Source organism: Akebia trifoliata, chromosome 7, assembly GCF_017979445.1.
Source record: "Akebia trifoliata isolate Shusen 1 chromosome 7, ASM1797944v1, whole genome shotgun sequence".
Classification (NCBI taxonomy): domain Eukaryota; kingdom Viridiplantae; phylum Streptophyta; class Magnoliopsida; order Ranunculales; family Lardizabalaceae; genus Akebia; species Akebia trifoliata.
This window is the reverse complement of record NC_141381.1, coordinates 24,701,582-24,717,717: the sequence shown is the minus strand read 5'-3', so window position 1 is coordinate 24,717,717 and position 16,136 is coordinate 24,701,582. Positions and strand designations below refer to the sequence as shown.

General features: G+C 33.9%; 1 protein-coding gene across 1 annotated transcript; it reads right to left on the bottom strand.

The window, feature by feature from the left end:
* Positions 1-3,054: 3,054 nt before the first annotated feature.
* Positions 3,055-7,838, bottom strand: LOC147398509 (NADH-ubiquinone oxidoreductase). Its single transcript, XM_086447739.1, has 3 exons — positions 7,682-7,838; positions 6,812-7,098; positions 3,055-3,328 (listed from the first exon to the last, which is right to left on the bottom strand). The coding sequence occupies exon 2, from the start codon at positions 7,092-7,094 to the stop codon at positions 6,819-6,821; it is 276 nt and encodes a 91-aa protein (XP_086303865.1). The 5' UTR covers positions 7,095-7,098; positions 7,682-7,838; the 3' UTR covers positions 3,055-3,328; positions 6,812-6,818.
* Positions 7,839-16,136: the final 8,298 nt, after the last annotated feature.

Genomic DNA, 16,136 nt, shown 5'->3' with positions numbered 1-16,136 from the left:
TGAGTACCCTTCTTTAAGTTCTTCCATTCTTGTATATGTGGTTTTGGTTTTGCCGTCATATGCAGGTGTAGGTTTTAGTCCGGGGAACTGCAAATCTTAGGGCTGAATCTTATGAACTTCATTTGATGGATCGTGCCTGTTATATATCTGTGAAAATTTTTCCTCGTATTAGATTTTGATTAGAGGTCTTGATGTATTAGGCTACCAGTTATATTGTTGATAATTTGAAAGGACCCTTGCCTGTAATATCCAAATTGACCCATTAGAGCAATTGGGCTCGGGCTCTCCATCTTCTCCCAACTGTCACTTTGTAGAGCTTAGAGGCCTTTGAAGCCACTCCAACACACTTTCGATCAAGCTGCCAGCTTTAATTTTTTTTAGGGAGACAAAAAAATAGTGAGATTCTCTTTCTACCTGTTGCCCGTAGCATTTCACTGTAGCTGAATTTTGAGTAGAATTAAAAAAAAAGTATTATAATATTTATGGAGAGCTCTTTTGACCATGGTTTTAAAATTTGTTTTCATGTCTTGTTTCGTCCACGAATGAGACCGAGTCATTTTGGATTTGAGTCATCTTGTTCAACAATGAGAAAAAATGAATTGTTGTTTTAAATCTCGTCTGATACGCTTGTCTTGTCTCGTCTCGGTCTTGGATGAGATTTAAAGCCATGCTTTTGGCTGGTACTGTTATAGAGCAAACCCCTTGAATAGCAAAACATGGCTCTCCATAATAAAATTCCTACCCATTATGCCTAGCATATGGCTATTTGCGTCGGAGTTGATCTTAGGAGCGTTTTTTTGTTTTAAAGTGGGGTGCGGTTTTAGAGCATGTGGGAGTCTTTCATATATTTAAACAAAATAATATAATATAAATACATACAATCAAATTTAATCTTTTGTGGATTGCATCCTTATTGAAACGCAAATCCTTGATCCATGTCTGGAATTAAATCTAATTGTTTAAGTAGCTCCACTTTTAGAAATTGTTGTGATTTTATCTATTTTTTTTCTTTGAAAACTTTAATTTTTATAAGTAAAATTTTAGACCTGCTATTGGCACCTCAACTTTTACTTATTACACTTCAATTAAAAATAAAGAAAATTCATGAATAGTTGATCTACCCATTGGGTCAAGGAGAGAAAAAAAAAGCCTATTTTACTTTGAATTATAACTTGAGTCAGGTTCAGTCGCCAATGTTAGGGAGCTTAGCCTATGTGGTTTAAAAGTTTTGGATTGGGCTGATTTTTTTGTGAGAATGATCTTTATGGTGAGATGATCATCCTCATTAAAAAAAAAAAAAATGAGTTCAATATCAAATTTGTAACCCCATAAAAATGGTTTAGAAATTTTGGACCATTGAATTTTTACCGAAAATTTGTAAATCACTTTTGATGGACTTGGAAGTTTCAGAATTTTTTGAATGTCGCAAGTTCAAACGTATTGGCTGCCAAACGCCACCCTTATAAATTATATCTTATCTTACAAGAGAATCCTCTTGTAGAAAAAAAAAAACGCCCTCTTGAGATTCAAAGACTTCTCCCCAAAAGAACAAGAAACATCAAAGATTCTATACTAAAGAATACACTTCGATTTTTTCCCTTTGAACGTCTTTATGGACAACTTGGTCTGTTTTTTCTTAGTCCAAATCTTCTTTCTTTTTCTTTGACACCAAAAGTGGGTGAACTTGTCACTGGGTAATACTCATCTCACTCCATTGCAGGTTTGGAGTCATGTATTAACGCTTAACAACCTTTACTGTGGATTTTATCGAAAATGCTCTGTTATTAAGCAAACAAAGAAAATTTTGGAAAGACTATTTTATTGACAATATTTTTAAGAATAGAAAATTTTCTTTAGAGCTTTTTATTATTGGTCTTCTATCATTCCACCTTTCATTGGCTATAGAGATTATGATATTTTTCTTCTGTTTTACACAAAACTATATGAAGTGTTCTGGGGGTGAGAACTAGTATTCGTTTCTTTTTCCAGAATCCATCCTTTCTTTTATCATTGATCACCTTTCTTTGTCCGATCATTCCCCTCTTTAATCCTCCCGTGTCTCTATTCCTTGGGACATTCATGATCCACTGTCTTGTATTATTTGTATCCTATATGTAAACCTTGTAACCTCTATAATGTTGCGAATGGTTGGAAATATATCAGCTGACCCATGCAGAAGAGACCATCTTAAACTTCATCATACATTTGTGATTTTTGTTTTTTGTTTTTCTGAGTTCTTTGTTCAAAGCAACCCCAAGGGTTGGCCTAGTGGCAAGCCGAGCCTTAATAAGCTCCTCAGGAAGGGTAGGTCAAATGTTTGAAACCCCACAAAGCTATGAATTCCTTGGAGCCGCCCTCTGGGGTCTAGTTGACCCTCGACTCGACCAGTTGCACATAGGACCTTCCGAGGGGGTGGTGCATGTTACTGTAATATTAGTCTCACACGAAGGGCGAGGATACCCACGATAAGCGGAATAAAAAAAGAGTTCTTTGCTCAAGGCGGAAGATATATCAAACCAAATTCCAATAGACAAGTAACGTCATGAAGGTGTGAGCTTGCCAAGTTGTTAAGTATGCAATTGTTGATACCATGAACTGGGCTCAAAACCCGCTCTACTAATCACTGACCAGTGACTAATAATCTGGCTTATTAAAAGGGCCTGTGAATCATACTAGTAACTGATCCACCTAACACTTTCCTATTTTCCATTCCCCTTGGCATGCCCCAGAGGTTCAGGTGTAGGCGCAACGAAAGGATGGAGCAGGACCACAAGAGCCCCCGATGTTCTAACAGACGACCTTCTACCAAATGAAAGATAGTAGTGTCATCCAACACATTCCTTATTTTGTTTCAGTTTCAGCTACAACTGGAATGTAAAAAATTCGAACAGCACAAAATTTTGAACCATAATCCTACCTAATTTATCAGGTAGCTTGACACAGTTATTACAACCCATGAACCGGGCAAGATAGTTTAACCCTTTTATTTTTCTTAAATAGTTAATCAACCCTTAATATCTAAGGCTAAATTTTTGGCGTAGAATAGAAAGCATATGAAAGAACCAATGGCCACTGTTAAAATTTGCACATTTAGCAGAAAAAGGAATAAGTATAAACAAGCCAAAAGAGCAGCTATTATCCTCCAGTGTCTTTCAACATACCGAGCCTTGACACAAATGTTGATTTGAAACACAAAACCAAAGTCTGGGAGTTGGGTATTTCTACCTGCCAACATTTACCTCCTCCAGTCTAAACAATATGATACCACTGATGAATTAAGTACTTTGTTCTGCTCCCTTCCAGATAGTTCTGGATTATTCAAGAGACACTGCATCAACGGGCATAAAACAGGCCATCAGAAAATGATTGTTCTTCCAAACCATAGTAACACAAAATGGCATTTTTTTTTTTTTCCTTTTTTTATATTTAAAGAAACACATTTAAAACTCATCTTGTACCTCTGACGATTAAAAAAAAAAAAAAAACGTATTTTTTGTTGTTGTTGTTGCTGAAAAAGTCATGTTTAAAAAAAAAAGAAAAAATGTTAAACAAATATTTTTTTCATTTTAAAAAAGTAAACACTTTCTTCTTGTTGAAAAAGTCATGTTTCCTTGAGGTCGTGGTATCCTTGAATATTGGGACTCAAATCCCATTAAGGCCACATATGGCACTCACTCGCAGGCAATATTTAATTTCTGCCTAAAGGTGATTTAGGTTTTTTGTGTACAATTAGGTGGTTAGAATAGTCATGCATGTGATAGGGAGATGAGGATAACTAATGTAGATAGGCTTGTCGACACTTATCTCAATGTCTGTGATTGAGTTAAGAAGCGTCAAAGAATGAAAACAATAATATTGATTAAGTCAAATTCATTTGACAGAGTCAACTCGATCAAATCTTTGACTGGTCTTCGAGACCTAGTCCAACTTCTCTTAGGACTATTTCTTTTATTAAGTTTCTATTTCAATTTTAGAAAGTTTTTTTTTCCTAATTAGTTTCTATTTCAACTTTAGGAAGTTTTTAATTTGTTTAATGTTTCTATTCTTTTCTAAAATTCATTTATATTCTTTAGGTTACAATTAGAAGTCCTTTTAGGTGTCCAAATTGAGCTTTAATAGGATTAGAAGGTTATTAACATGTTATAAATAGATTAAGAAGTTACTTTTAGTATTTTAAAAAGTTTCTAAGTTGTTATGAAGGAGTTATCTATATAAGAAATTTTCATAAATAAATTTAGTAAGTTAGTTTTTTATTTTTATTTTTAAGATTGATTAATAAAAGAAAAAAAGAAGCGACTTTTCTTCCATTTCTTTGTTTTTTTTCAAGAGCCCGATATTGGTTATTAATTTTAGTGTTTGTGATTGATTTTCATCAATCTCAAACCTACACCGAAGTTTCAAGTCTATTTTGCCCGACGTAGAGATTCTTCATCACTCCTAATTCTTGGGATTTCTCTCTAGAACCTGATTTTTAACATAAACTCTAGGTTTGTGTGTTCAACCCTACATCAATAACCCTCTTACTCAAAGGTAGTGGAATTGTCCAAGTCAAACTAATACGTAAATGGCTAGGTCTATGTGTGTTTCAACGCGACCTTGTGCGACAAAATAATATGATGACATCTCTGCCTAAAAATGAGATTAGTTGATGCAAGCTTACTTGTTCCCAAGGGGTGGAAATTTAATTTACATAGTAAAACACCCTGATTAATCCGACCTAGATCCCAGATACGGATTAAAGTCTAAAGTTTATACCCCTTAAAGTTAAGTGATTGACTTTTGTCATGTTTTGTCAAATGCAATTATGGACGGACTTACTGTTCAGAGGCATTTGACTAGGATAGAGCCCTTGATTGGCTGTAACTATTCGCAGTGGCACATGAGTGTTAATATCACTGTATGATGCATGAACTATGACTTTGCACTCATTGAGGGCATGCTAGAAGTTCTGACTCCAACTTCTTCATAACTAATAAAAACTCATAATGCAAAGTGGAAAAAGACCAACAGAATGACCGTTTTTTACTGTCATCCAGATACAATTCGTTGTCAACAAGATGTCCCTTCAGTACAATTATTTGGTCAGGTTGATGGCCTTGAAGTATGATGGTTTTGAGAGTATTAGGGAGTACATCTTGAGAATGTCACATCAGGTTATTAGCCTTCGAAAGATTGACATTACTTTTGATGTTGTAATGCTAGTGCATATGGTAGTTCTATCACTATTTAAGTCTTTTGGGACATTCAAAGTAAACTACAGTGCAGAGGAGACGAAGTAGGATCTTTATCAACTTACCACTCTATGTGTGACTGAGGATGAATGCCTTAAGGGCTCAAGAACAAAGTCAACTTAACTCACTTAGTAGTATGTTTTGGGATCAAGAAAGAGGGCAAGAAAATTTAGAATTTAAAGGGGAAAGGGAAGCTAGAAAAATCTGAGGATGTTGATTGTTAGTTCTGCAAAAAGAAAGGGCACGTGAAAAATGATTGATATAAGTACAAGGAATGGATAAATAAGAAAAAAGGTATTTACATGGGTCTTATATGTATTAAGTCTAATCTTGTAGATGTTCCAGAAAATTCTTGGTAGATTGACTCAAGTGCATCTGTGCACATTACCCATTCCTTGAAGGGGTTCATTAGCTGAAGAAGACCCAACCCCGAGGATAGATTGTTCCTTGAGAACTCAGACGCGATGCAGGTCGAGGCCATTGGAACCTGTTGCCCAATACTAGACTCTATTTTTTACTTTATTATTGGACAACTATAGAAATATTGAAGCCTTATCAACAATGAAAAAAAATGTCCATCGAGGTTCTCGTGGATGGGATTGGAAATTTCATCCAACTTACTTCTCATGGGCATTCATGGGGATAACGGAGAAATAGGATTAATGACCAAAAAGTAATATTGATTTGGACAAGGGAAGGAAGACTTGGTCATCAATGATAAAGGATAAAAACCCATCTTTGGCAGAAAAACACTTATTTCCAATACCTAAATTTGGCCTAGATAGTGAATTGTTTTCTTAAATTTTGTCGAAGCTAAATTCTCCACTAAGGAACCAAATTTTTTTCACAAAAGAGCCAAATTAATCAAGGTCAACCGCAAAGTCAGAAATAGCAAACTTTGTTTTATTAACCTAAATTTTACAAAACATAGAGATACAAGTTTTGTCGCATAGAAATTACAGGAATGTTTTCTAAAACAACACAAAACTATATATTACCCTTATTCCTAGATAAGTTGACTGATTTTTTTTAGACTTGGTGAATGGGGAGATGGCTGTGGTGCGTTGGGGTATTTGGACAGAGAGGACAACAGAGTTTTTCACAATAAATCCCTTCAATTTGAGGACTTGATCATTTCTATTCTTGGTTTGTTATTTTATTGGCGCAAGGCCTTCATAGAATTCAGAGGTGTTTTCTTTGAGGACTTGGTGGGATGGTGGGATTGAATTTGTTGCCTTGATGGGCATTAGTTTTTGTTATTAGGTTGTATCGTTTGCCCTATCATCTAGACAAGCTTGCTTCATCTTTTCTAATAAATTTAATTTACTCATAAAAAAATTCAAATTGTCTAACTAGGTTCTCTAGTAGCAAAGTAAAGACTAGAGATATTCCATATAATCATGTGGAAGAAAAATTGGAAGCTAAAATATTTGCAGAAATGGAAATTAATTCTAGATAACTACGCTTCTCCCTCTTGCTCTAATTCGGCATTGGTTCTCTTTTTACTTCCACATACAATGAATCAAAACTAACACTACAGTTCATTTAATTTATTCAAAATATAAGTAGAAGAATCAGACCGTTGATTCATTTGGTGTCAAATGTGGGTTGTTGGAGGAGATCATCGTATGGGTCCCTCCGTCCTGGGACCTGACTGATCTGGGCATCCCATGCGAGCTGGGAGTTGTGGCGCTCGAACGTCCAGAATCCATAAGGACGGAGGGGTAAGCTCCACATCTCCTTGGTCTTCACACAACGGTCCTTCACTGTATAGATGTGATTCCTGAACTTCTGATCTCTCTCCCTTGGATCCTCCATTATCCTTCTGATCAAATTCTCAGCAAACTCCATCACAAATGCCATCTCTCTGCTCCACTCAACAAAATCCAATCAAGTCAACAACTTTCTATTTTAAATTGAAATCTGATCAACAGAGAAACCCTAGAGATCTACAGTTTTTTTTTTTTTTTTTCTTTTCCAAAAGAAAAATTCCTTAGTTTATGAATCCCTAAATTAGGGCAGACAAGTAACAAAATTCGAATTAATTAACACAAAAATCGTAGAATTACGATTACATGTATAAAACTGATCAAATTCTCCACAAAATCCATCACAAATTCTATCTCAAGTCCACAACTTACTATTTTATCTTGAAATCTGTCCCACAGAGAACCCTAGAGATCTACAAATTTTATTTCCAACAGACAAAGTTCCCCAGTTTATGAATCCCCAAATTCGAGCAAGAACAGTGACAGAATTCAAATTAACTAACACAAAAACCGTAGATTTTCCTTTATAAAAACCTAGATTTACAGGCTTCCCCAAATATAGAACCCTAGTTTACAAATCCAAAATCGGATTAAACCTAAAATATGAATCTGATCTTCGAAAGTAGAAAACCCTAAGAGAGATTGACAGATAAAAAAATAGATTTGAACACAAAATATTACCTCTTTTCGCAGATTATAATTCGCAAAGCAGAATAACTGAACGACGAACGCAAGTCTGAGAAAATTTAAGGGAGCACGGATGGATGGATGATGAACAAAAAACAGAAGTTTTGGCAATGTTTGGGTGGATCTTACTACAACAGGTAAGTGGTGTTATTGAGATCATATCCGTTCATTTTATAGTTCTCGAGATGTGTAAGTTAGATGGGGTTGGACAACTTGAGGATAAGTAATGAAACATATTCAACAAATGATAAGGCATTATGTGGGGCTGTCAATGGGTTGGGTTTGGATCAGAGTCGATTTGGTACCTATTTGATAAGGATCAGAATATATCTCGAATTGATCCGATCAGGATTAGATCTGATTTTTTACAAATCCAAACCGAATCCAATAACCATGTGATTTGGCTTGGATCGTGGCCAAATCTGATTTGATATACAAAACATATATAACCTACTTATATTTGAACAAAACAAAATTATAGAGTTGCGATTTTCTGACGTCTCTTCTAACATATGCTTCCTGATGTGATATGGGTTAGAATTATAGATTATTTTTCTCGGGGTACATAATTGCACATATTTATGTATCTCGAGGACAAGATCTATGATTCTAGCTCATGCCACATCAGGGAGCATATGTAGGGGGGGCGTCAGAAAATCATTATTCGTAATTATATTATATATTTCTCATATTATCGTATTGAATCCCTATCGGATCGGACATAGTTGGTCCAGAATTGATTCAATATTAGGTCAGATACAATCCATTGACAGCCCTACCATTATCTTCCATATAGCTTGTCAACAAACTTAGTTTTTATGATTTAGATCAATTCTTTCTCTCTAAACCTTTTAAGATTAAGATTTTTGAACCTAACGTAACAATGAAGATAGGTTCTTGGATTTATTCTTGTGTTTATGGAATTATGATTGAACTCAATGATGTCAAGACGAAGGCAAGGGTGTGTTGGTTCATGGTAATGGTACAACTAAAATTATGAAATAATTTTCACATAAGGAGAATAAGTTACTCCCAACTAATAAGATAACAACCAAGTAGTTATATGTTATTCCAATTGGTACCTTTCAACATAGAGAGACATGAGTTGGGACTCTATATGTGATTCGGTTTTGAGGTCATAGGGAAGCAATGGTTCAGTCCATTGGATGACACCCATTAATGCTATTGGCACCCCAATGATTCATTCCTTTTGAATAACATTAGAACCCCTCCAATAATTATAAATATGAGATCATCCATTTAGATCATTTACTTTATTTTCTTGTTAAGAAATCCTAGTGAGATTCTTGAGTCTAACGATCTCATCTCACGCCATTACAAAATCTAAATTCCATCATCATGAACTCAAGACAAATGTGTTCAGGCATTTCACGCTACATGCATGCAATTTTGTTTAGTATTTATTTATCTTGATTGGCCAATATCAACATGGATAGAGACATGTTGTAAGCCAGTGTCGACATGCATGAAACTAGTAATTTATTAGAGCACAATGCTATACATTTTTTTTCCCGTATTTTTGGTTCCCACATTCTTAGGGCCCTAGGAGTTGGATTTGAGCATCTTCAATATTGGTCTATGGGTTAAAAACCAAGGGTTTTAAATCCTCGTGATACGATTATGACAAATTTCGTGATTTCATCCCTTCTTGCAGTATCAACTAGAGTTAAATCAAACCAGAAGAAATGGTTAGCAGTTGCAAATAATTTCAAATGTAACTATCTGTCTCCCTATCATTTTTTTTCCTTATGTATCCCCACCATTCGGGAGAGACTAATCCCACGGTCACACGCACCGCCCCCTCAGAAAGTCCTATATGCAACTTATTTATGTCACCAAAGCCCAATCCGTGGTGGGCTGGGCCTGGAATTGCCCATTACTAGCAGTAGGCTCAAAATGTATTTACTCCATTCTGTTTTTTGCAATAAGAAAAAGTACTACACAATAGAATATAGTCATGACATGAAAATGGCATTGTCCATGTGGACACCAAGATGCCTTGCTTTATTAAATATTATTCCCAACGGTGCAAACTTCTTAATGCATGGCCTTGTCTAGCCCATTGTGGACTGTGTTTGGGTAGTATTAAAAAGCCTAAGGGTGGGTAGTCGAAAATTCGAACTAGAAAAATAAGATATTATTTGGAAATTTTGGATATCGGATAGTTTTATATATTCGAATCCTTATCGGATACGGATTCAAATATTAACATTTCAAATTTGATAATATCCCATTCGAAATAATATATATTATATATTATTTGATTTGATTTATTTTTTATATAGATAATATAATATATATTATTTTATTTATTTATTTATTATATACATAGTATAATATATAATACATTTTTTTTTAATAATGAAAAATTAGTTGGATAAGGAAAAATTGTATTTTTTTTTTAATATACAAATTATTCGAATTCTAATGGAAATTTATCCGATGTTCAATAGGATAATTGGATTCGAATTTGGATAGAGTTTTAGAACATCCGTCGAATTCGAATTTGAATTTGGATATCGAATAAAAATTTCGAATTCGAATTCGAATATTACTGTATCTGAACTGATAAGCATCCGTTGATAGTCCTAGTTATAAGACTTGGCTTATCCTTTCTCATATTTAGGATTGGGCCTCATCTTCGACATAGACCTGTTGGTAACCAACCTTGATAATAGTAATAGGTCCTAATACTCTTGGTTCAGGACAGGCTTGGACCAAGCCTAGTTTAGTAGGCCCATTGATTGTCTGACAACGCTCATATAGATCACGGGTGGAACCATGATTTTTTGGCCGAGAAGGGGGGGGGGGGGGGGGGGGGGGGGGCAAACTATAGTTAACGGTGAAGTCAAAGAGCTTGAAAATGATTGATTTTGAGGAGAATAATGATTTTTGGTCAGGGGTTGAAAGGGCATTTAGATCATTTCTCATTAGTCTACGAGAGAATATCCTAGTCAAGGGGGGGGGGGGGGGTAATGTCATCATTTTAAAAACATAAGGTATGTCAATTATTCCCCAAAATGCCTACATACACCGTTGATTGGGTCTTCTCTAATAGACTAATGCAAAATGATTTCATTACCCTCGTCTTCATCTTGAAACCAAAAACTTTGATTTCTCTTCCCAAAATAAGTCATCTTCAATCTCTTAAATAAAAAAATTTATTGCAATTTTCAATCGTAAGATTAATCTAATTTAACCTTCAAATCTAAGGAACAAGATAGGATTCTGGAATTGGAAGACTATGAGATTTTTTTTTAATAGAGAATTTGATTTTCGACAAGGGATTAAGGTGATGTTTAGAATGATGTATTGAATATGAAATTAAAATTAATTTTACTATAGAGGTTGAAGAGCTTGAAGATGATTAATTTAAGAAAAAAATAAATAAGGATTTCTTTTTGTTACATTGAAAATGAGGGTTTTTAAGTCATTTTCTCTTTATTCTAGTAAAGAAAAATAAAAGAACTGCTATTGGCATCCCAACTTTTACTTATTACACTCAATTTCTTAAATTTTTTCTCACACCCCAGTTAAAGATTAAAACACACTATTCAATACAATACAAAGGTGTGGCTCAAATTATAATCTCAACATTACAAAACATTATAACAGTAGTTCAAACAATTCCAGTGGTTGTTTACAATTCTAATTAGGCTCATATACAATCCTAAATCCAAAAAATAAAAACCTAGGGAAAAAAAAAGAAAAAAAAAAGAGCTTTTATTGGCACACCAATATTTACTTATAATCAACCATTCGCTTTATTTTTAATGGGGAGTAATAAGTAAAGGTTGGGGGTGCCAATAACAACTCTCTAAAACAAAGACTAAAGGGAGATATCATAAGTTAAAAAGCATAGGGATATCTTAAATATTTACTAATTTGATTGAGGGATGTACCCAAAACATTTGGGGGGGGGGGGGGGTGCAACATGGTCAAAGGGGTGAATCATCAACTTGAAAATATTGGGGTATATTAAATAATCATTAAAATATAAGGGGGTATTTAAATTACAGAAAATTTGAAGGGGGCAATTGCCTACCATGGGCTCTTCTTGGATCCGCCCCTGATAAAGATGCATGTAGTTTAGATGGAAGAGGGAGAGATATTTTACATGATCAAGCATGTTTTTTGTCTTATACTTTACATCTTCTTCTGACATCAAAAGCATAGATATTTGAGAAAATTACTTAAAGATCTCAGGTAGAGGGACTTCTTTTCAAATAGTCCTAAGTTTTAGGTCGACTCATAATAGTTCGTTTAGTAAACTTGTCTTTTCTAAATAGGTAGGTTTATTTGCAAACACTGAAATTGCAATTTTCACCCACTTTCTTGCGATGCTCACCTTAACTTTAAAATAACTATCTACACAAACTTATTAAATGTACTTTAATCAAGAGTACGACCCGAAAATCTTTCTTCTCAAGAAACGTAGTTATTTTTGATACGAACAATTGGGCATAGGTTATGATAAAAACCAACAAACGGGTGATGAGATACAACCATTTGAATGCATCGATATCCTACCCTGGAAAAGGGATATCCTCATAGAAATCATATTTTTTGAAAAGGATTCCGGTATCCTGAAAAAAATCTAGAAAAAATGAGACGTAACTAACATCCGTACGGACTAGTGGGTATATGCTACGAATCCACGAGATCAACGAACAATCTAAATTAATTGGTCAAATTTTTTATTTGACTTTGTATATTTTTAGATCAAACACTTTGTAAAGTTGTTAAAAGGGTATTTCGAATTTTTAAAAGATCCTTAATAGATTAATATTTTATTAACTGGGACTTAAATGGTCCGTCTTCCTTACTAGGGGACTATTCAACACATATTCTCAATAAAGAGTTTTTTCGAGTCATTCTCCCAAAAAATTAAACCCTACTCATACATCAGATTAGGGGTATCAATGCATAGGTCCTGTTTGGTTTATAAGGTAGTCAGAACCATAACCAAAATATATTTATGACTCTGATTCCAAGTAAAATAAGTGGAACCGGAACCACCAAAAGACATGGGCACCCATTGGTAGCACATATTAAGAATTGAACGAAGTTCTTTTTTCAAATTAGCATAACTCTTTTTTCTTTAAAAGAATTGACATATAACATACAAGTATCAATTTAATTATAATTTGTTCTACCAAAGCACTAAGTTAATATTTTTTTTTTCAAAAAATTAAAATATATCTTTTTCACTATTAATAAAATTTTAGAAGAGAGTCCATTTTAAGCTCCAATCCATAGTTTATATGAAAAATTGAAAATCTTTATACAATATGTATTAATTTTAAAATGTAAGAAAACCTTAAAGTATGTGTAATTTAAAAAGAAATGACAAAATAAATCGATTTCAAATACATGTGGGTACCAATCAGATAGAACCTATTATTTACCAGTAATTCTAAACAATTCCAATAAAAAGGAAACCAAAAATGGTGTTTTTTGATCCAGTTAAATTGTTACCCATGAACTTCCATACATCAGATGTCCATTTTGGTAAGCAAATTTATAATTACTAAAATAGGTGTGTGGCTTTTGATAAATATTTTAAAATTGATTTGAATTAATTTTAATATAATATAAAACTATTTTAGTGATTTCCCCTTATAAATAGTAATTTTTCTTTGGTAAGTGTTATAAAGTGTTCTTTTATCACATGGGTTGCATGATATCTTTGTGCATGAAATAATAATGAATAAATGAAGCAATAGAATTGCTTTAAATGGTGTTCATATCCTTCAAATATATATACTTAACTAAAATAACATGATTTTTTTTTAATAAGAAATTTGTAACATTAGAAGTCAATGATTGGCTAGAACTCCGAGAGATGAAGAACTATGTATGTTATTTGTTATTGTATTTCTTATAGTTGATACATACATAATTTTATCATGCCAATGAAATCAAATTGACTTATACTACAAATTTGTTGATTTTGTTTATAGCAATTAAAAATTTACAAAGTGGAGATTGAGAATTTGGAGGAAACTAAGTTTGGTATGAAATTTCTCATGTGTTTCTAATAACACTTTTTGATTACTTGATTGATTGAGAACAATAACTCTGAGAGGATTTATTTATAAATAAATATTAAATGGTCAAAAGGCCATAAGTAATTCTCCATATTTTCATGTTGTTATTTGCATGGTTTAAAATTTCGTTTCTTTTCAGTTTGTTTCGACCGAAACGTTTCAACTTTGTGAAAATTGAAATAATGGATATTTTTGAAGAAAAAAGATTCACCGACCTAGGTGGTTCTATCATGGAGTTGTTGAAAATTTGAGGTTAGTTTATTCTTCTTCCTTATTTATGTTCTTCTTCTCATTTGCGATCCATGGATTTTATTTTAGAGATTTTTTTGGTCTTAGATGGAACTATTGACGATAGTCTTTTGTGAAAGACCCTAAATAAATGTTGTGGATAAGTGAACTTCGAGACCTTTTTGGAGGTTTAAGCTCATCTACGTGGGTTTAAGAGTAGCGAAATTATAGATACGTGAGCTTTGAAAACATTTTTAAAGGTTTGAACTCATCTACGTGGGTTAAAGAGTCACCACCATTCAATTAAGGTGTAAAAGTGTACCATAAATGAGTTTCAATTCTTGGCTTTTAGTGACTCACATATCGAAAGGATAAAGGGGAAATGTCTACCTAAAAAACTAAGGTAAGGAGATTCGGTTGAAGGACAAAGAAGGTGTTAGGCACCTTGTCCCTCTCATCCTAAGATGGTTATTAATATATTGACCAATGGTGAGGTTAGACAACTCTTTTTAGATTTTGAAAGTAGAGGAGATTATAGAGAAAATTTAGAAAAAATTAACTATAATCTAATTTTAAGAAACAGAAAAATTGAATCGATGAACAAGCTAAAAATGAATGTTTGTTGGAAATTTTTGTGTACTTGGGATTTTGGTGAAAATCCACTTGGATTCCACCATTTTGATCCCCAAATCAATTTTTGAGGGTTATGTGTTTACTTGGAAACATCTTTTTGTTAGTTTAACCTTTAGGAGATGTTCATGAGTTGAACATTACCATAAAAAAGACTAGAGACCTTTATGCATAATTTGTGTCTTCTATATGACTATTTTTGTGTTAGTTTAGATAATTAAATGGGGATCTAAAGAGATTACCACCTTTTATTCTTAACCTTTTTACAAATAAAGAGTATGGTAAGTGCAAATGTGTATGCATAGAGGTTCCTATAAGAAATTATTAATGGTTTTATGAAGAGAAGATAACCTTACATGAGTGGGGGATTACTATCTTTCTCTTTTGCCATTAGAAATTAACAAAGATTCTACTCTAGGTATTTAAAGTACTTGAAGTAAATAACTTGAAATAAATTGCAATGTAAATGACTTGAAGTAAAATGCAAGGAATGTAAATGCTCTTGAAAAAGTTTATTATGGACTTCTAGGAAGAAGATTACTTCACCAAGGTGAATGATTATTATCTTTCCTTTATGCCATTAAACTAAAAAGAAGAAAACAACTATATTATTACTAGAATTAAAATGAAGATTAATGCAGGAGTGACCTCAGTGGGGGACATCTTGACGTGGTAGCGCATACATGCCCGTAGATGCGTTTTCTCCGAGATACAAACTAAACACATTTACGGACTTGCGCACGCTACCACGTCAAGGTGTCCCCTACTGAGGTCACTCTAACACGACTCTAAAATGAACTTAAAATAAATGAAAGTAAATAGGGAATTAGATAGCAATGGGAGGTTTAGATGGGGACTTGCATGGAAAAAACCAGAAAATTACTACTACACCCTACCTTGGTTTCTTCTTCTTCTTCTTAGTTAACGTTTCTTGAGGGTTTGAAGAAGGATTTGGATAAAATCTTGGTAGGCTAAAGGGTTTTGAGGCAAGACTCACTACGTCATATTGCGTTTTCGGCGACACCAAATTGCGCTAAAAACGACTGCTAAAGACTGTCGTTAATTGCGACTGTTTTTAGCTGTCGTATAACCGTCGTTTCAACATACTCACGGGCGGTAATAAGTAAAAGTTGGGGTGCCAATAGCCACTCTTAAAAAAAATCCTCGCAGACCTTCGTTTACAGAAGTTCGATCTCCGTCACAGTCGAACTTCTACTCTCTTCTCTCTCTCGAATCGATCTCTCCTCTCTGTCTCTCTCTCTAGAATTCGTCGCTCTTCTCGCTCTCTCTCGAATCTATCTCTCTCTTACTCGTCTCTGTCTCGATTTTTTTGTAAAATTATCGATCGAAGTTTGAGTGAAAGATCTTCGCTCGATCTCTCACTCACAAAATCTGTGGGTTTGTAGACGCAATCAGATTTCGATTTACAAGTTTTATGACAGAATCGATCGACGTTTGATCGAAAGTTTTAGGGCATTGTTCGATCTCCCTCCCTTTGCTTGGTTTGTGATCGAATCTCA